Consider the following 19,556-nt stretch of genomic DNA (forward strand, 5'->3'; position numbering starts at 1 on the left):
GCTGACACACAGGGTTTGAGCCTCTATTTTCTGGAACATAAGGAACAATTTTACTTGCTCACATACACTCCCCCAATGGAATTAGTCGTGATTTGCATATTATGAATCCTGTTCTGTCTGAAATCCGTTTCTCTGCGTTACAGGCGTTATCTGAGGAGTAGTGCCTTTGTCCCCACCACAACATACTGACCTCACAGAATGAGGTGGGAAACCTCACAGTATTTGCAAAATATCAGGTTGTTAATCTTCTTGAAGGAGCTGAGGATCAACTCAAGCCTGACTCTATAGCACCTGTTATTGTAATAAATTATCCTACTAAGAGGTTAGAGTTCATCACATCAATTTGTCTTGAGATGAAACGACAACAGGACAAGAAACGGCAAGAGGGAGAGGTGAATTCTGTTTCCATGTCACCATCCTGTGCTTCAAGGAGCTGTCCCCAAAACCTTCAGATTTTACAATAAATGGGATCTTATCTTCCTTGTTCACTGACTCATTCCCACAGGGTCCAAACCAGCAGGTCAGGCAGCCACACTACCAAACCATCCTGAAAAGGTCAGAAAAGGAGCAGTGCAACTGCCAAAGAAGAATTTTTCAGTCTGCCATTGGAAAACACTCACTGGTTTTGTTCTTTATCATGAATATTACATTTTTCTCAAGGTAAACTAACTCCTGTGAGAAGGATCTTCGTCCTTGCTCTCATTCAGGTGAATTAACTATTCTTAGTTAAATAGATTTGCTTCTAGTCTTAGTCTGATGACAGATTAACTCATGACTGGTAGGATTATAGACTTACCTCTGGAACTAAATCACTTTTGAATCTGAGTTATAGCTATTAGTTCTTTAAAGCTTAGCTGAACAGCTTTTAGTACCTCCTTTGTATTTTTGAAAGAATGATTAAATGCAGTTAAATCCAAGCTAAAGGCTCCTTCTGACACTCCAGTGAATAAACAGTTACCTGATTTAACTTCAAAAAAACACCAAACCATCAGTTTTACATGGATTTTTTTAGAATAATTAATACTATTCCAAGCCTAGAATACTTGTCCTTAAATCAAAACATGTTTTTCATGTTTGTGTGGCTTTCAAGCACATAAAACCCCCTTTGTTCTTGGAGAGAAACAGCTATCCAGATCAACCTGCTCCTTTGTACCCAGCATGGGGCTTCTGTTCCCGTTACACTTCCCCAGCTGCAGAAGACATGACCAATTCTACAGAGAGCACTAGCAATCAGCTGATGACTCCTCTCAGCTGAGGACATGCAGCATACCTTGGAGTGTGGGTTATTTTTTTTCATGAAATACAAAATATTCCAAGCATGACACCAAAAGTTTCCATGCCATCAGCAGTCTCACTGCATGCCAACAAAGTAACGTGGGAGAAGACACTAAGCAGGTATCTAAAGAGCCACCCTTTCAAAATCCTCTTCCTCCTCCTTTAGCAGCATTAGTAAGGAACACAGGGAGCAGTCTGCCCTGTGTTTTAATATCTTGAAGAGGATGGAGTTAGCCATCACTCTCTACATTTAATTAGAAGTCAGCCAGCTTGGTCCAAGGAACTAGTTCAATTCATTGCTTTCACCTTCTGCATTTCCACGAGAGGAGGCACAGATGGGACAATGAGGAGAGAAAAAGATTCCCCTAAGAAGCAGAAATAAAACCACCCTGTAACTACTACTGAACATCACTGAATGGAAGGGCTGGAAGCATCACTCCTCCAAGAGTGTGAGGCTGAAATTATACGGTTTAGCCACACCCTGACAGCTCCAGACAACAGATCCCAGCCCAAGCACCCAAACACTGACCTCCACCCCCAGCAGATGAAGGACTTTTTAAGTTGCACATGATCCAAGTTTCAGTTAATTCACCTTTCAGTAGCCCTCTGGCTTATGCTAAGCCAGGTGCCATCTTCGAATTAGAATGTATCATTTTGCACTGGTTGTTAATGATTGGAAAACCCCAAAGAACCCAAAAGCAGATCATGTTGTTCCAGCAGCACATCTCTGGCTACAAGCACACACAAACACACACACACACAACTACTGAGATATGCAGCCTGTTTAAATCAATCCTTGGCTCTCTCCCTCCACCTAGAAAACACATCAACTACTGTCATGTATTAAAACCCTACAGTGAAGATAAATGCAAACCTCAATTAGTCAAGAAAGACATTAGCCCCTTGTTTCACCAAGTCCCAGGAACCCAGAGGGCTGCAGGAGAGCTCTCGTGCCCAGCTGCCTTTGCTAAAGTTTAGTGGAGGGAAAAATTATTTGTTCTGAGACACTACAGGTCAATATTTATGCAGATAATGTTCAAGCTAGAAGCCAGCCACAAATCTCTCTTGTTTTCTTAATACACAAGGCACTTGTTATTCAGCTGGAACACATTTAATATACAATGTAATGTGAAATCCTAAACTATCTAGAATGAGTGGGTAAAGTGAGCTTCAGCACCAGCCAGGAGACAAAGCCAGTCTCACCAGGCCCAAAGAAAGGAAGGATTTAATATGAAATGCAGTTTTGGTGTTTGAAGAAGAGGGAAGCATGTGTGTCACAAACTTATTGGAACTGAGCCGGGCTCAGAGACACCGATTCCTTCCAGGGAAGTGGAGAACAAAGCCACAGCAGTACAGAAACACAGGCAAGCACTGACTGCCCTTTTTAGGATCCTCTGTTGGTATTTCTAGCTCAAAACTACTTATCCCTTCATCTGCACACCCACCTAGGCAGGCTGCTAAGGCCCTCCTTCAGCACCACTCCCATTTCAAAGTTCAAGACCTCGAATTGTCTTCAGAGGCTTTTCATGGCATGAGAGAGAGGGACAGAATGTAATTATAGGACAGTATTTCTTAATCAAATCTAAGCCGCCCCCTGGAAGTGAATGGGGAAATATGGTTGCAAGGCAATGCTTCTCAATCAAGTGGACGGATTTGCCTTTCAGAGGGAATAAGGGAATGGAGCTGTGGTCACCACTTCTTAATCAGCTCAGCTGATGCCCTATAGAAGACCTCAATGGAGGAACACAGCTGTGGCCCATAACTCTTGACTTGATCTTCCATGGTTTGACTGAAAAGCCTGAAAAGAACATAAATGCACTAAAGCTTTTCTCCTTTAAACTGGTTCTTTGAAAACCTCCACTGGCTTCAGCCAGGGAAGGAGGGGGAGGGAGTTTCTCTTTCAGTACGCTTGGTTAGAGGTTGAGTGTAAAAGTTTTTGTGATATCCACTACACACTGAAGCACACTACAACAGACATGAGTGGTATTTTCTTTTATGGAGCATGTTATTTAGTAATTCCAACCTTCTGTAGGGATCCCTGTGCGTGGTTTTTGCTTCAGCTAAAGCACCCCTCTGCATTGCAGAGAGCAAAGTTAGAAAAACACTGAAAAAGCATCTCCTTGCTCACAACTTCTCTCTTTCCCCTTAAAGAGTACATTTGTCACGACTGACACGTTACACGAGATACATTTCAAACCAACTCTGAGCTGTCATATCCATGTATTCCAGCTTTCTGTCTTCATTTGAAAACGTGGCTGAATTACACAGCCAAAGGCAGCCAGAGGAAAGCAAGTGTGTACACCGTGGGTAGAACAAGGGAGAAAGCTGCTGCTTTTCAGAGAGATGCCTGGATTTTATCTTCCCCTTCTAGTAGAGTTCTTAAGAAGGACAGACTTCTCAGGGAATTATAACATCGTTATCTAATTAAAGGAACATCTCTAGTGAGCCTCCTTTAACAAATCTCCAAGTACACCCCAACAAGTTTGCCATTTTCTGAGAGATTTCATCCTGATCTCTGTATGGTATCGGAGGTGCAACAGTTAATGCACACTCATTACCATCTTGCAGGCAAAAAGCTCATTAACAACACTTTGCACAACGCAGCCAAGTTTATTTGCTTTCCTCCCTATCTCATGTCTATTAAAGACACTTGCTTCTTCACACTGTTGCAAGAAAGGGGGCTCTTTTTCCTTTTCAAAACCAGCAGAACCCAGTCTGACAGAGTGTGTGCATTTTAATTTGCATTCCCCTAATATGCTATGGTAAGAATTACTGCAAACATACAAAGCTTTAGACCACTTAGAAACCATCTCCCTCCGACGCTGCCAAAGGACAGAATCTCCACCTCCATTTTTACCTTCTCTTCCCTCAGTCCCACTTTAATCTTTTTCTCATTTCAGTGGTGTTATAGCTGCTCCAGAGCTCTGCTGCTGGTTATGTGAGGAAGTCTGTATGCTGGGGCTGTAATTCAAGGCACAGACGACTTAACAGCCTCGCATGAGCCATCTTTGATCTAAAGTCTAATAAAAACAAAAGTGAAGAGCGTTGGCATCACTCTAAGGTGGAGATACAGATCAAAACCATCGAGATGTTCTGAGCTGTACATCGGATTTTTAAATGGCAGTGCTTTCTGTTAAGCAATTTGGGGGATTTGCTTTGTATCCAGAGCAAGGATTCTAAAGAGGATGCTCTTGCATTCACTGTTGAAGGGAAAGGGGGTCTTTTCTTCTGTCCAAACCTACCCACATCAACCCAACAGCCTGTTCATTGTGGTTTAAGTGTTTAGGGAAGGTGAAGTGTTTATGCACTGAGCAATTAACAATAGGCTGCTGAGACAAGGAACACCTCCCAGGGTTTCATTCCCCAAAGGGAAATAAATAAATAACTAACAAAGCCAGCCCTTGATGAAATATTCAAGACGAAAACCACAAAGGTTGTTAAACAAAGTGAGAAACTTCCAGTGTCTCTCACCCTCTGGAGAGGATTCCTGTGCAGAAAATAAAGGATCAAGGGGATCTTTCAGAGCATATCCCACCACACAGCTCGGAGAGGGCTCTGGCTAGAGCTACCCCACCTCCCTTTTCCCCCATTCGACCTGAACTGTTGTGCCCAATTACAAGCAAAGTTCTCAAACAACTTCTCTTAGTATCTCCCTATTCATTTCTAATAAACGATTTTAAACCCCAGACCTCAGTTTTGTTTTGACACAGAGCTGAGGTCAACTCCAGAAACCCTTTCACACTCCCCCAAAAACAAAGAAGAGATGTGAAAGAATTCACATGTACCTTATGGCATAAAAGCTGAATTTCACAGTATTTCTATTTATAAGCTATTCTAAATCTCTCCACCAACATCTTCTAAGGACTGAGAGAACACTAAATTTCACCTGATGAGCCCCAGAAGTTCTAAGAAATTTCAGTAGAAAAAATGGCTAATGAAAGGAAGGAAAAGGTCAATAAAAATAGGATCTTAAAGAGACGTCTTCAGTAATTTCCACCGCTTTTGCCACTAGAGAAAGTGCTTCTTGTCACCCTTTCTTAGGTACCCAGAAAAAAGTGCTTTAAACAAAAACCCCAAAACAATTAATAAGCCTGTTTCAGCACTGAAGAAAACAACCTGCCACATCTGAGGAGGAGAGAGAGCCGCAAACAAGCCAACACCAAGCACAGGATTACGATTAGTCTCAAGAAATCCACTGCAGCAAGAAGCTGCACTTAAAGCTTTCAGCCCCAGCAGCAGAGGCAATGCACCAAGCTCAACATTCCCCTGTTTCTCCCCCCCTCTCACCAGTGGTGTTCCCACAACACACAAAGACAGATCCTCTGCCGTTCCCTTCAAGTTCACCAAATCCAAATCCTGCTCAGACCAAACACTCTTCCATTTTGCAAGCTGGGGCACATGAAGCTTATTCACAGCTTCTCCATTCTTACAGGCCTCCAGAGCATCTCATCGACCACAGGGTTTTTGTACCACATGTGATCCAAATCTCTGCAGGAACCACAGTGACAGATTCTTGAGTAACAATCTTTGGACACAGGACAGCTAAATCAATGCTCACTTTTGCCTCACTATCTGTAAGGGCCCATAAACCGTTGCATATGTGACCATTGTTATTAAGCCCCTGCTCCTGAACAAGAGCAATTCTTTGTAACAAAAAAACCCACAACTTGCACAAGACTGAGAATTATTCCAGACCTGAAAAGCTGCCAACTTCAAAACCCACCCTTTTCACTTGAAGTCAGCTCATATTAATAGGAAGAATGATTGGAGAAGGGGGGGAGCAAACCCATGTGCAGCCCTGTGTTTGAAAGCTCACAGACATCAAATGCTGCTGGTGTTTGGCACATCATTTTCAAGTATTTGCACCTAGCCTAATTGTCAAAGCAATTACAAACAACACTAAATGCTTTTGTTGCCCCCCTCTCTCCTTTTTTTTTAACATCATACTGAGGTATCTGATAATAGTTAAACAACAGCAACCCTCAAGCACAGCAGCTGGCAAAGGCAGAGCAGCAGAAATTCAGTGCAAACACTACACAGGGTACAGCTCACAGAATCTTAAGGGCTGGAAGGGACCTTGAAAGATCATCCAACCCCACTGCCAGAGCAGGACCACCTAGAGTAGGTCACACAGGAACTCCAGAAGCTTCTCTAACGTGTGACACTTGTTTCATCCCAGGACAAGTTGAATCCACAGCGTTCACACCCACATGGAGGTTTGGTATATCCATGTTTCCACTGATTTACCCGCTCTCCTCCTCCCTCCTCCTGCAGCTCCTTCCTCTGTCCTCGTTTTCACGTCCCAGCCATGCGGTTCCTTCTCTTGAGCAGCTGCTCAGATCTCATCTCCAACAACAGCTCCCCTTCTCAACACCTTCCTTTCGCCTCCAGCCACACCTCCCTATCATCCCTTTTCATCTGCTCCCTATTTTTTTGCCTTGCTCCTACACAAGAACGACCGTTGCTACTTCAGAAGCTTCTGCTGAAGTCGGGCAGAGAGTTCTGCCTGGGCTGAGGAGTCGGTAGTTCCTCTCACATCTCCCACTGGATGCTCCTCATGTTCCAGCCAGCATCTTCTTGGAAGTAACAGTACATAAAAGCATCAAATCTTGCAACATCTCACACAAGACAAGCTCAGCGACTCCAAGAGCAACATTCTCCCCTAAAAGTGTAACATGCAGCTTTGAAAAGTAAAGACATGGTTGAGTTTTTTTTCCCCACGTACATTTCAAAACAACCAGGAGCTTTCACCACTGTCAATCTCCACCGACTGCACCTGGAAACGAATCATCCCTTTTTCCTACCTCCACTTGCACCCAACACAATTAGCAGGAGCCTTTCCTAAAACACAAACCAGCAGCTTCTAAAACCGACTCCTGTTGGCACGGGCGCGTCGAGCGGGTATTTCCTCGGGTTATTTGAGCACTGGCAGGAGGGGATGCAGATCGCTGCGACCTCCTCTGCTTCCAGTGATGCTTCAAACGGGACTGCAAAGCGGGGCTTTGCTCCCCGAGCTGACGCTAACCCCGAGATGCCCCCAGCCCCGATTAACTTCTGCCGGTTCCCTTTGCGGGGGAGGGAAGACACAACCCCACAGCATTTAGGGCTGGATCAGCACCGCCGGTCGCCGTTTCCGTGCCCTCCTTCAGGGCTTTGGGTGGGTGGGGGGATCTGTGGGGGACTTTGAGGCGCTCTCTCCCCTCCTCGACCCTGCCGGCAGCAAGGCCACGACCCGCGGCACCCACCCGCTCCCCGCGGCGGGACGCGACGGCGGGCGCTGTCCCCCCGTTCCCCCGGCCCCGGGAGGGCCCCGCCGGGAAGGGCCGAGCAGCGGTCCCGGGCGGGGGATGGGAGGGTTTGGGGGGTGGGTGCGGGGGGGGCTCCAGCGGCCCCCGCGCCTCAACAAAGGGGAAAGTTGCGGAGCCGCCGATGCCGGCGCGGGGCTCCCGCCCGCAGACAAAGGCGGCGGCCGCCGAGGCGGGGGGCTGAGGGGGAAATGTCGGGGTGCGCATCACCCCCCTCACCCCGCACCCCCAACCGCACCGCGCGCAGACCCTTTGGCGCGGGGGGAGCGGGGAGAGGGAAGACGACACCAAAGACCCCTCAGCCGCCCCCTCCCAGCATAGTGCCCCCCACCTTTAGCCTCCCCATCCCTCTCTCCCCAGTGCCCTCGTGTGTGTGTGTGGGGGGGGTCGTGCCCCCTGCCCCTGCCCCCCCCCCCGGCCCCTTTATTTACCGCCATCATCAGCACGCGCGAGCTGTCACCCAGCGCGAGACGCCCCAACCGCCGCCGGCCACGCCCCCTCCCCGCCCATTGGCCGCCCGCCGCGCCCCGCCTCGCCCCGCCATTGGCTGGCGCGCACGCCACACAGCGCTCCCCGCCACCCCCCCGGCTCCGTATTCACAGCCGCCGCTTACGCCGATTCCGTAGAGCCCAGCCCGGCGCTGCCGCCGCACGGCCGGACGCTGTTTGCGCAGCCGACGCCGCGGCACGGCGGGTTCTGCCGGAGCTTGACGGGCTCCGCGGAGCCGCCGCGCGGAGTCCTCGGTGGCTGCAGCGGCTGAGGAGCGGGAGGGCAGCGCTGAGGGGGCGGGGACTGGCCGGGCCCGGCCCCGCACGGTGACGTACCGGGCTTTGTGAATCCCGGCCTGAAGTTTGGTTGAGTCACGGGAGGGTAAATAAGGATGTTTCGGAGACAAAGAGACTCTTAAAGGGGCAGCGCGGGAGGTGACGCGTTCGCTGGGACGCCTGAGGGGGGTGGGAGGGAACCCACAGCACTGAGGTGATTGGGGTGCGGGAGGGAGGCGTCCCACAGGGGCCCCTGGCGGGGGGGGATACGCCACAGAGGCCCTGAGGTGATTGAGGGAGGGGAACGACACCCCCAGGAGCCGTGAGGGAGGAGACACCCCTCAGCGGCCCTGAGATGATTGAGGGGAGGGGGGACACTCCCTCGGAGCCATGAGGGGGGCAGGAGATACCCCACAGGGGCGCTGAGGTAATTGAGAGGAGGGGGGGCACCCCATAGGAGCTGTGAAGGGGGTGGGAGATAGCCCACAGGGGCCCTGAGGTGATTGAGGGGAGGGGGGACACCCCATAGGAGCTGTGAGGGAGGAGAGGAGATGCCCCACAGGAGCCCTGAGGTGACTGTCAGGGGGGTGAGGTGGGGGACACACCTCACAGGAGCCCTGAGGTGTCAGAGAAGGATGCTGAGGTGATGGGGACACCCCCCTTCCCCCACAGGGACTTTGAGGTGATGCACATGGGGACCCCCCAGGGCCACAGACAGCACTGACTGCACACCAACAAGGGCCCTCGAGCCACAGGGGCTTTTGCCAGAGGTCACCTGAAGCCCCCCTGCTCACACACTGGTGACCACAGCACAAGAAACTTGTTTTAAGAGGGACAAAAGCACTTTGGCACTGATGCTGGGGCAGAAGCCTGTCCCCAGCAAGGGACAGACACACTTGGAAGTCACCTGGACCCATGGGGACAACTCACTTTTTATGCAGCCTCCAGGGACAGCAAGTCCTGCTGTCAGGCAGCACTGAGCCAGGGTGAAGCTGCAAGGAAGCAGTTGTGGACCATGGAGCACAAGCCAGCCGTGTCACACACACAGTTCCTTTGCACAGGGACAAAGCATTCTCCCCCATCTCCCCCCTGTAAGCCAGGAGGCAAAGCAGAGCAATTTACTGCAACAAGTGGGAGCCTGATGGCTTCTGCCACAGCACAGGGACACTCCACAGCCTCATGGTCTCCTGGTGAGCTCCTTCACCACTCAGCCTCCCCACAAATTCCCCTTCCTGTGACTTCTGTTGTCTTTTCCTCTACACCTTCTCTTTCTGACCAGTGGCTGGTCTGCTTTGAACCCACAAATCCAGTCACATCATCTCTTCAACAGCTCCCTACTGCAATGAGCTTTCAGTCTCTACTGCCTCCTAAGAACTAAAGATGAACAAGGCCCTTAGGTCCTCACTGTCTTTATAAAGCCTAGCAGGGTGCAGCTTCTGTGCAAGTACTTGCTCAGAAAAAAAATGCCACAACACAAAGAAAACCCCAAAAGCCCACAGTATCCCCCAGGGAGCAGTGAGTGGCTCTGTGCCACTGAAGAGACCCTGTTAATGTCCCCTGACCTCTGCTTAGGGCTAGGAGAGGGACAACTGTAAGGATGCAGAGGTGAGACTCACATCCCCAGGATCCTCAGTCCCCTCTGGCTCAGGCTGGAAAAAGGAAACCAACAGGAGTGGAAGTGACACTGAGAGATGCAGCAGCAGCTGCACAGGACGACAGCTCAGCCTCCTCTCCCTCTAGGTCTTGCATTCTCTGGGCTCCCCAGCTCCAGAGGCCAGTGCAGGGACACCAAGATGCTGAGGGGATGGAGCATCTTCCTTCTGAGGAAAGGCTGTGGGACCTGGGGCTGTTCAGCCTGGAGAGGAGGAGACTGAGGGGGGAGCTCATTAATATTTACAGCTATATAAACGGTGGGTGTCAGGAGGTTGGGGCAGCACTTGTTTCTGTTGTATCCAGTGCCAGGACAAGGGGTGATGGAAAGAAGCTGGAACACAAGAAGTTCTCCTTAAACACAAGGAGCAAGTCCTTTGGTGCTGAGGTGAGGGAGCCCTGGCCCAGGCTGCCCAGGGAGGGTGTGGAGGCTCCTTCTCAGGAGGTTCCCAACCCCACCTGGACACATTCCTGTGCCCCCTGAGCCAGGGGAACCTGCTTGAGCAGGGGCTGGATGAGCTCTGCAGGGCCCTTCCAGCCCCCACCACGCTGGGATTGTGTGAAAAACTGTCACTTTGTCCATCAACCAAGTAAAAAGCCTGTAACAGCAGCCATTCACAGAACACAGGCACAGCAACAGATGTTTTTGCTAAGACACAAAGGGCTGAATCCCACCCCCCCCTTACACCCCTGCAAACCTGCTGACGTCAGCGCGGTAACGCTGTAACTGAAGGCAGCGTGTAGCTCAAGGGGGTCCCTTTTTATTGCTCTAGGAACAGCACAATGTATTAATAAGAGCACAGAAGTCCCCAGAGATCCCAGCACACATTTGTAAGGGCTTTTTTTAAGACATGTGACCAGAGTTTTGACATCTCTGGTTACACCAAAGGCATCTTTCAGGGAATGAATGAGCCATTAGCACCGTTCAGCGTGACTAAGCTCATAAAAGGTATTTCTTTGTGTTAACCTTCAGAGTTAGAAGTGAAACAGGACAGAAATAACCATCCCTAGAATGAATGCAGTTTGTTTTTCTTCTCCAGCCACGTTTAATGGAATGACAATGGGTCAGAGTCTTGCTGAATTTCCACCACTGCAAATGAAGCAGTCCCACAGCAGCCAGCACACGTCATCAGCTCCAGGCCAAGAGGTGTGAAAAACTGAGTATGTTCAGCATGTTGGAATTTCTGACACCCTCATGGTACATTCTGCCATTTATTATGGCTCATTAACCAGATCTTTCTGAACCCACTGCTAATTGACTTTGTTAAATGCTCCCACTGAAAGCTCTGGGCACTCTAACAGTTAATTAGGTTTACAGGTAGAAAAGATAATCACAAAGAAGTCACATCTAGATAACTAGTTCTCCAGAAACAGAACAGCTTCTTCCTCCCCTCCTCACTGCTTCAGAAGGAAAAGAATCTATTTAGGAGAAACCTGTTTCTCTTCAGACTCCTCCAGACCTGTGCACTGGCAAAGAACCAACATTGTCTGTGAGGGAGACTCATGCTGCTTCTCCATGAGGAGCCCACTGTCCTCCCTGCAAATCTCCCTTCCATAAACCATCCTCAGACCTTCCAGGACAGGGGCTGCAGAGCTGCAACCACCAAGATGCTGAGGGGACTGGAGCATCTTCCTTCTGAGGAAAGGCTGTGGGACCTGGGGCTGTTTGGGCTGGAGAAGGCTGAGGGGGGAGCTCATTGATAGCTACAAATATCTAAAGGGTGGGTGTCAGGAGGCTGGGGCAGCACTTTTATTCTGTTGTCTCTAGTGACAGAAAGAAGCTGGAACACAGAAAGTTCCATTGAAACATAAGGAAAAACTGTTTCCCTGCTGAGGTGAGGGAGCCCTGGCCCAGGCTGCCCAGGGAGAGTGTGGAGGCTCCTACTCAGGAGGTTTCCAACCCCACCTGGACACATTCCTGTGCCCCTGAGCCAGGGGAACCTGCTTTAGCAGGGGCTTGGGCTGGATGAGCTCTGTAGAGCCCTTCCAACCCCCATCATGCTGGGATTCTGTAACTCACAGTCCTCCCAGAGACCACGAAGCAAACTGAGCACAAAGGTTGGTGGCTGCACAAAGGGGTTTCTGTGCATCCCCAGACCCAGCAGCAGGTGGAGCAAGAAGGAGAAGACAAAAACCACACCAGCTACAAGCCAGATAGACACTGAACAAGTAAAACCAAGGGGGCAGAGAGCTCAAGAGGGATCCAATTTCTCTGCTTTTCCTGCCATAAAAATAAATCACCACTACAAAAAAAACCCAAACCCCAAACCCACTGGAGTGCTCCCGTGTCGTTAAGGCTCCTAATAAATCTTTGGCTCTTATTCCCCAAATCCTCCCTCGCTCTATTCAATCTGCTGAAGTCACCAGGATTTGTCCAATGAGAAATGGTGTGCAGGGACAGGGTGTTTATTACCTACCTCTCAAGCAAGGAGATAAAACAGTTGGTGCTCTCCCTCAACGCAGGAGAGGGCTCCTGCCAGGCTTGTTTATTTATTTATCACGAGGCAGCATCTGAGAGGTGGAAGATTTTAATGCTCCCATCAGATACAAAAGATGAAGGCAAGCTAAGAACATACCCAGCATAGGAATGCAAGAATTCCTGTCGATTTTGCCACAGGGAAATTAGTTTGCTTCGGGGGGTATAAAGCTCTTGAACCAAACCAAAGAGAAAACGCTGCTGAATAATTGTCTCCACGCAACGGAAACGTTTCGAGAGCTGTAAATGAACAGCACAAAGCAGCACAACCCTGGCTGTGCAGAAACACTCCATCTCCTGACAAAAGGCAGCTTTTTATTAGTGTTATTATTATTTTGATGAAAAAATAACAAGACACTTTCTCCTCGACAGCCAAGACAAAAGACAACTAAAGGAAGGTCTGTGGTGCAGCTGTTTGCAGGGAGGGAAACTCTGCCCTTGGCTGGGATTTCTGCTTCTCCCTCCTGCCAAGGAACAGGAATCCTCTGTGTGAAGCATCAAAGAGCCATCAGAACCATGGGCCCAGTCCCAGCCACTCTCAAAACCACGAAGGAGAACAAGAAACGGGAGACCTTTGCTTTGGAACAGGGGGAAAGAGCCCGAGAAGAAAACAACCCCTTGGGCTGCCTCCAGCGCTGCTTTTGGAGGGACTCCTGATCCAGATGGGTGGGTAGAAGAGGATGAACAGAGATCCAAGGTGTCCTCTCACCTGATCCCTGCCACAGGCACCTGCTGCTGCTTCCTGATCTTGTTGAAGAGCTCCATGTACTGCCCCATGGTGTCTGCGGGGCCGTAGACACTGTCGTGCTTGGTGCTGAACACGGACGGGACGCCGGGAGCGTGGCTGCCCATGAAGCTCTGCATGAACTCCATCAGCAGGTTCCAGCAGTCATTGGCTATCACACAGGGGCAATACTCCACCTGGCAACAGAGAGCACAGCCCTGGAGCTCATGGAAGGGGCAATAACCAAGTGCCCTCAGCTCTGTGCCCCATGACACTCCTCAGGACACTCAGCATATCATAAGGATGGACAAGTGTAAGCATGGAATGTGCAGGCAATGTCCTTCCCACACAGCCCAACCCAGCTCCTTGCCTCTTCCTGAGATGCATTTCAGCCCAGCTGAGGCTCAGCCGCAGTTTCTGAGCCTTTGACTCACACCCACTCAGCCAAGCATCTGCCCCTGTGCCCTTTCATGTCCATCAAAGGTCCCTCACCCCAGGAAACACCCCTCAGCACATGACAACTTGAGCCCTGGCAGCAGTCACAGTGCTGAGCAGAGAGAGTGGCAGTGGTTTGATGCCAGGCTCTGGGTCCACTGCACCCCACAGCACAGCAATCCAGGCTGGCACACCAAGGAGTAGGGCTGATGTCACTCTCACCAAGAGTGCTCTGGTGAGGAGAAGGCTCTCTCTACATCGTGTAAGCAGAATCTGAGGCAAGAGGGCCCCACTCTCCTGGAGTTGAGTCTGTTCAAGATGGAGAAAGCAAAGCAACTGGCAGCTGAAGAGGCTCTTCTGTCCCTCAGTAGACTTATAACTGAAAGTTTAAGGCTTATAACCTTATCCTGAAGCACTGCTAGTGCTGTGCACCGGGGCTCTCAGCAGCTTTTTAACCTGAAGCACTGCCATTGCTGTGCACCAGGGCTCTCAGCAGCTTTTTAACCTGAAGCACTACTAGTGCTGTGCACCAGGGCTCTCAGCAGCTTTTTAGTCTGACAGCATCCCTCCAGGGCTTGGTTCACACACATCAACAACAGGCTTTTTCCCCAGCTGCAGCTGAGCCCCAAAGTCCCTGCCTGAATGAAATCTAAACGCTGTCTGCTGCACACACAAACACACTGGCACAAACCACCAGTGCAGTGCTGTCGAGATGCAGGAGGGATGGGGGATGTCTCAACATGAGACTTCCCTGGCTGTGGTTGTATTTTACACCCTTCAGAGACAATTCTTACCTCCACAGATATCCCACGGGCACTGGGCCCCATGGTAACCGTGCCCACCTTCACCAAGAAGTCACAGTACTGGTAGCGGGTGCCCCGGCTCTCTATCTTGTTGGCTTTGGCATTTTGGAAGAAGCCCTTCAGCTTCACCATGAGGATGTCAAAGTTGGCATCTGCTATGAGGCACGGGCCGTTCTCAAAGAGAGCGAAGCAGCTGAGGGGGTACTCGGAGTTGTGCATCACGTACATCAGCTTTCCTGTCTGCCCTGGAACAAGAGCAACGGTATTCAGGCTGTAAAACCAACAGTCCTGTGCTTGTGGGTGCTCTAAAGAAGCATCTGGTTTGCCCTTTGTCCTCCCTGTTGTTTTAACTCAAGGGTCCTCGTGCTGCTCAAACAAGCTTCATGTCACACACTGAACTTCCTTCTTAAGATTTAAAGGGGAAATAAAGCCTCCCACAGCCCAAGGATAATACCCCAGTACTCAGAGAGCTGGGCATGAGACTCCCAACAGAAAGGAGGGTCAGCAAATAGCACCCACCTCCCACCCCCAATTCGGGGCTGGGCATCCCCTGCCCATCGTCCTGCCAGCAGCTGCCGGGCTTTGCCTCTCCAGCCCCTCACCCACCAGGACGTGCTGGGACACGCTCTGGTCAACTGACTGTCCAGAGAGAACGGGTCTGGCTGGTACCAGGCTTTACGAGCCGGAGACAACGACCCTGCTGGGTCCGCAGCGGACACACGTTCCCCAGGAGACCGCGCTGGCCCCGCAGCCGGGGCTCACCCCGGGCACCGCGGCACGGAGCTGGAAGCGGCCCCGGGAGAAGGGAGCGAGAGCTCCGGGGCTGTGCCGGCACCGACCCTGGCTGCTGATGGTGGAGGCGGCGGTGTGGTAGGTCTCGCAGTCCACGCAGAACGTCCCCTGCTTCTCGGCCCCCAGCAGCTCCAGCTTCCGCGTCAGCATCTCCACCGTCTGCTGCACGCTCTTGCCCTCGGCCACGGGCACCTGCGCCACGCTGCAACGGGGGCACAGCGTCAGCGAACCGAGCCCCACGGCCGCGAACGAGCCCCACGGCCGCGAACGAGCCCCACGGCCGGGAACGAGCCCCACGGCCGCGAACCGAGCCCCACGGCCGCGAACGAGCCCCACGGACACGAACGAGCCCCACCGAGCCCCACGGCCGCGAACCGAACCGAGGCCGATGGCAGCGAACCGAGCCCCACGGCCGCGAACCGAGCCCCACGGCCGCGAACGAGCCCCACGGCCGCGAACGAGCCCCACGGACGCGAACCGAGCCCCACCGAGCCCCACGGCCGCGAACCGAACCGAAGCCGATGGCAGCGAACGAGCCCCACGGCCGCGAACCGAACCGAGCCCGATGGCAGCGAACGAGCCCCACGGCCGCGAACCGAACCGAGCCCGATGGCAGCGAACGAGCCCCACGGCAGCGAACCGAGCCCGATGGCAGCGAACCGAGCCCGATGGCAGCGAACCGAACCCCACGGCCGCGGACCGAGCCCCCTCCTCCCCTTACCAGGTGACCCCCATGGTGCTGCCGCTCCTCCCCGCTGCCCCCCGCGGCCGCTGCCGGAACGGGCGGAGCCGGCGCGTCGGCGGAAGGGGCTGCGCCGGGGCACACGCGGCTCGAGCGGCGGCGGCAGCGCCCGCACCGGGACCCCGCTCGCCGCTTCCCCTCCGCGTCCCTCGGACCCGCCGCCATGCCCAAGGCGCGGCGGGCGCGGGGCTCCGGCCCCAGCCCCGGGGCCGCGCTGCCGCTGGCCGAGCAGATCCTGCAGGACGCGGCCCCGCGGCCCGCGGCTCGGGGGAAGCGGCGCGGCCCCGGCGGGGACGGGCAGGACGGCGGCGGCGGGGACGGCGACGGCTACGTGGACTCGCGGCTGTCCCGGCGCATCCTGGAGCAGGCGCGGCGGCAGCAGGAGGAGCTGGAGGCCGAGCACGGCCCCGGAGCGCCCGCCGGGCCCCGGCAGCGCGGCTCGGCGCTGGGTGAGCCCCCGGCACGGCGCCGGCCCCCGGCGGCCGCGAGCCCCGCACGGCCGCGACGCCCCGGAGGGCTCAGCCGGCGCCGCTCGTCCCGCAGGTCCGGCCGTGAGCGGCCCCGGCTCGGACTCGGAGGACGACGAGGAGTGGCCTTCGCTGGAGAAGGCGGCGGCGGCGGCGGGACGGAGCGGGGAGTGGTGCGGGGAGGTGGCGGTGGACCCCGAGGACGAGAAGGCCATCGAGATGTTCATGAACAAGAACCCGCCGCTGAGGTGAGGGAGCGGCGGGGAAGGGGCCGGGCCGGGTGCGGCGCAGCCCCCGCTCACTGCCCGGCCCCGGCCCCGGCCCAGGCGCACGCTGGCTGACATCATCATGGAGAAGATCACCGAGAAGCAGACGGAGGTGGACACGGCCCTGTCGGAGCTGTCGGGCTGCCCCATGCCCCAGCTCCATCCCCGGGTCCTCGAGGTCTACAGAGGCGTCAAAGAGGTAAGGCCAAAGCTGCCGAGCTCCCTCACAGACCCTCCCCAGCTTTGCACCAGCGCCTCCGGGGATTAACTGTGGCCCCGGGGGTTGGTGAGTGACAACCTCCTGAGCGCTGGGCTGGGGCTGGGCTGCTCACCAAGGGAAGGGACAACCTTCTCACAGCCACAACACGAGCCCTGCTGCCAGCACTCGTGTGTCAGGGCCTGGCCTGTGTTCATGTCTTTGAAGGTGCTGTCCAAATACAGGAGTGGGAAACTCCCCAAGGCGTTTAAAATCATTCCTGCCTTGTCCAACTGGGAGCAGATCCTCTACATCACAGAGCCAGAGACGTGGACAGCAGCTGCCATGTACCAAGCCACCAGGTACGATCATCTCTGGGAGCTGCTCGTGTTGTATTTTCCCCTTTATCTCTCCCTCACTGGATTCACAAACTCCCGCCCTGTGCCCTGCTCAGCCTCCTCTATCCACACCTCACCTTCTGCTTTGCTTTTCCCAGGATCTTTTCCTCCAACCTGAAGGAGAGGATGGCCCAGCGCTTCTACAACCTGGTGCTGCTGCCGCGGGTCAGGGATGACATCGCCGAGTACAAGCGCCTCAACTTTCACCTCTACATGGCTTTGAAGAAGGCTCTGTTCAAGCCAGCAGCCTGGTTCAAAGGTAGGGGCTCCCTGCAGGCCCTTCCCTCCTCCCTGGGAGCCTCTGGTTGGCAGGGGCGGCTGAGGAAGCTCAGCAGGGAGGGGGTTAGTGCCTGGTGTGGCAGCGGTGCTGTCCCCTGCATGGGGGGAAGGGAGCAGGGACTCCCCCTCAGTGCCCCCCAGGGGCCCGTGTGCAGTACTCAGGTGGAAGGGTGGTGAGTGCTGTTGGCTTATGCAGGTGCTGCCAGCGAGTCCTGGCAGGTATCTGGGTTCTTTGGGGGTTGAGGGCAGGTTACAGGTTGCCTGGGGTCTAACCTCAGTCTGGTCTGTCCAGCTGAGGTGGTTTGGGGCTCGCTGTGTGGCAGGGACTTGCTGTGAGCCCTGTAACAGAAGCTGCTGGAGAAGCCATTGTCTGCTGGAGTCAGTTGTGCCCTTTGGTGGGAGCAGGGGCTTAACCACAGGGTTCCTCCTGCTGTGATGAGGACGGGTCCTGAGGCCTGACCCTTCCCCCTCCGCAGGGATCCTCATCCCCCTGTGCGAGTCGGGGACCTGCACGCTGCGGGAGGCCATCATCATCGGCAGCATCCTCACCAAGTGCTCCATCCCCGTGCTCCACTCCAGGTAACAGCAGGGGGAGGCTGTGGGGGCTGTGTGGTGGGGGGAGCACTGGGCCGAGGGCTTAGCTCCATCCCTCAGCCATTCCAGCGCCTGGGAGGTGGGAGGGGGAACTTGCTGCGACTCGAGGCTCGGCGTCGCTGCGCCTGGTGCCCCGTGGCTCCAGCCCTCAAGCTGAGCCCTGGGCTCCCTGCTCCCTGCAGCGCAGCCATGCTGAAGCTCGCTGAGATGCAGTACAGCGGCGCCAACAGCATCTTCCTGCGGCTGCTCATCGACAAGAAGTACGCGCTGCCCTTCCGCGTCGTGGACGCCCTCGTCTTCCACTTCCTGGCCTTCCGCTCGGACCAGCGCGTCCTGCCCGTGCTGTGGCACCAGAGCTTCCTGGCCTTTGCCCAGCGCTACAAGGAGGATCTGTCCTCGGAGCAGAAAGAGGCTTTGCTGGAGCTGCTCAAGTTCCACAGCCACCCCCAGATCTCGGCCGAGGTCCGCAGGGAGCTGCTCAACTCCAAGACGCGGGATGTGGAGGGGCAGCAGCCCCTGGCCATGGAGTGAACGGGGAGGAGCCGCAGCCTGATGGGCTCCCCGGACTCTGCTGGGAGCAGTTGGGAGCGCAGGGTGTGGGTGAAGCTGTGGGGAGGCGTTGGGAGAGCGTCCATCTGGGATCCTGCTGCTCTGAGATGGTGCTGGGGGCCGGCTGTGCCCGTGCAGCTGGGCTGTGCTCCCTGTGCCGCTTGGCATGGGGCAGAGCAGCTCCTGTGCCCTCCGGAACCGGCTGCCACCAGCATGTGGGAGGGTTTGGCTTGGTCCTGTATTGGGAAATAAAGCCCAGACCCTGTCCCTCAGTCAGGGCTGGTTCAGCCTCAGAGCTGCCCCTTGGCTTGGTCCCTGCGCCGTCCCAGCCTGGCCCCAGCAGCTGGCACAGCAAAGCCCCCAGCCCGGGGTGGCTGCACTGCCCCTGCTGGCCCCAGAGTGCCAAGGGAGAAGGGGACACACACACAAAGGGCTGGGACTCCCTGACTGCTCCCAGAGCCCCAAACTCACTCTCAGGAGAGAGAAACAACCTGCTGCTGGTGAGAGTCTCTGGGCCTGGGTTGTGACTGGGCAGGACGGGGCTGGGCCAGGACACCAGGGTGAGCATCTGTGGCTGGGGGCAGAGGGGAGGGTAAGAGCAGCCCAGCAGTGCTGGGGGCAGAGGGGAAAGCCCTGGGGGAAGCACAAGGAGAAATTCCTCTGGTGAGCCCCTCTCTGTGCTGGGGCAGGGGGCTGCCTCTGATTCCTCCATCCCTCTCCCTGGGCAGCCCATGGCCTGAGCCCTCCTGCTGCATGGCACCACCCCCTGCCCCAAAAACACCTGCCAGCCCCCTTCCCCAAATGCTTCCAGAGCTGCCCCACTGTGTTTACTCAGCGAGGC

The 19,556-nt window shown here is 54.3% G+C and overlaps 3 protein-coding genes across 9 annotated transcripts in view; 1 reads left to right on the top strand and 2 right to left on the bottom strand.

The window, feature by feature from the left end:
• USP49 (ubiquitin specific peptidase 49) overlaps nt 1-12,665 on the bottom strand; it is a 37,296-nt gene extending 24,631 nt beyond the window's left edge. For 2 of the 3 annotated variants that reach the window (XM_062013285.1, XM_062013287.1), the window contains exon 1: nt 12,412-12,665. The gene's annotated coding sequence lies outside the window, so the exon portion shown is untranslated. Of the gene's footprint in view, nt 1-8,011; nt 8,057-12,411 lie in introns of those variants that run through there. The other variant, XM_062013286.1, reaches the window with a different exon arrangement.
• A 100-nt stretch (nt 12,666-12,765) lies between these two features.
• MED20 (mediator complex subunit 20) lies at nt 12,766-16,035 on the bottom strand. Of its 5 annotated transcripts, XM_062013290.1 has the most exons (4): nt 15,946-16,035; nt 15,272-15,426; nt 14,424-14,677; nt 12,766-13,391 (listed from the first exon to the last, which is right to left on the bottom strand). In XM_062013290.1, the coding sequence occupies exons 1-4, from the start codon at nt 15,957-15,959 to the stop codon at nt 13,176-13,178; spliced, it is 639 nt and encodes a 212-aa protein (XP_061869274.1). In that variant the 5' UTR covers nt 15,960-16,035; the 3' UTR covers nt 12,766-13,175. The 5 variants fall into 5 exon arrangements, with proteins under 5 accessions (XP_061869274.1, XP_061869276.1, XP_061869278.1 ...); XM_062013292.1 differs by lacking the exon at nt 15,272-15,426 and having other exon boundaries at nt 15,946-15,984; XM_062013294.1 differs by lacking the exon at nt 15,946-16,035 and having other exon boundaries at nt 14,424-14,672; nt 15,272-15,350.
• On the top strand, nt 16,030-19,008 carry BYSL (bystin like). Its single transcript, XM_062013289.1, has 7 exons — nt 16,030-16,415; nt 16,510-16,681; nt 16,760-16,898; nt 17,124-17,257; nt 17,392-17,552; nt 18,049-18,151; nt 18,349-19,008. The coding sequence occupies exons 1-7, from the start codon at nt 16,130-16,132 to the stop codon at nt 18,695-18,697; spliced, it is 1,344 nt and encodes a 447-aa protein (XP_061869273.1). The 5' UTR covers nt 16,030-16,129; the 3' UTR covers nt 18,698-19,008.
• Nucleotides 19,009-19,556: the final 548 nt, after the last annotated feature.

Source organism: Colius striatus, chromosome 22 (genome assembly GCF_028858725.1).
Source record: "Colius striatus isolate bColStr4 chromosome 22, bColStr4.1.hap1, whole genome shotgun sequence".
Classification (NCBI taxonomy): Eukaryota; Metazoa; Chordata; class Aves; order Coliiformes; family Coliidae; genus Colius; species Colius striatus.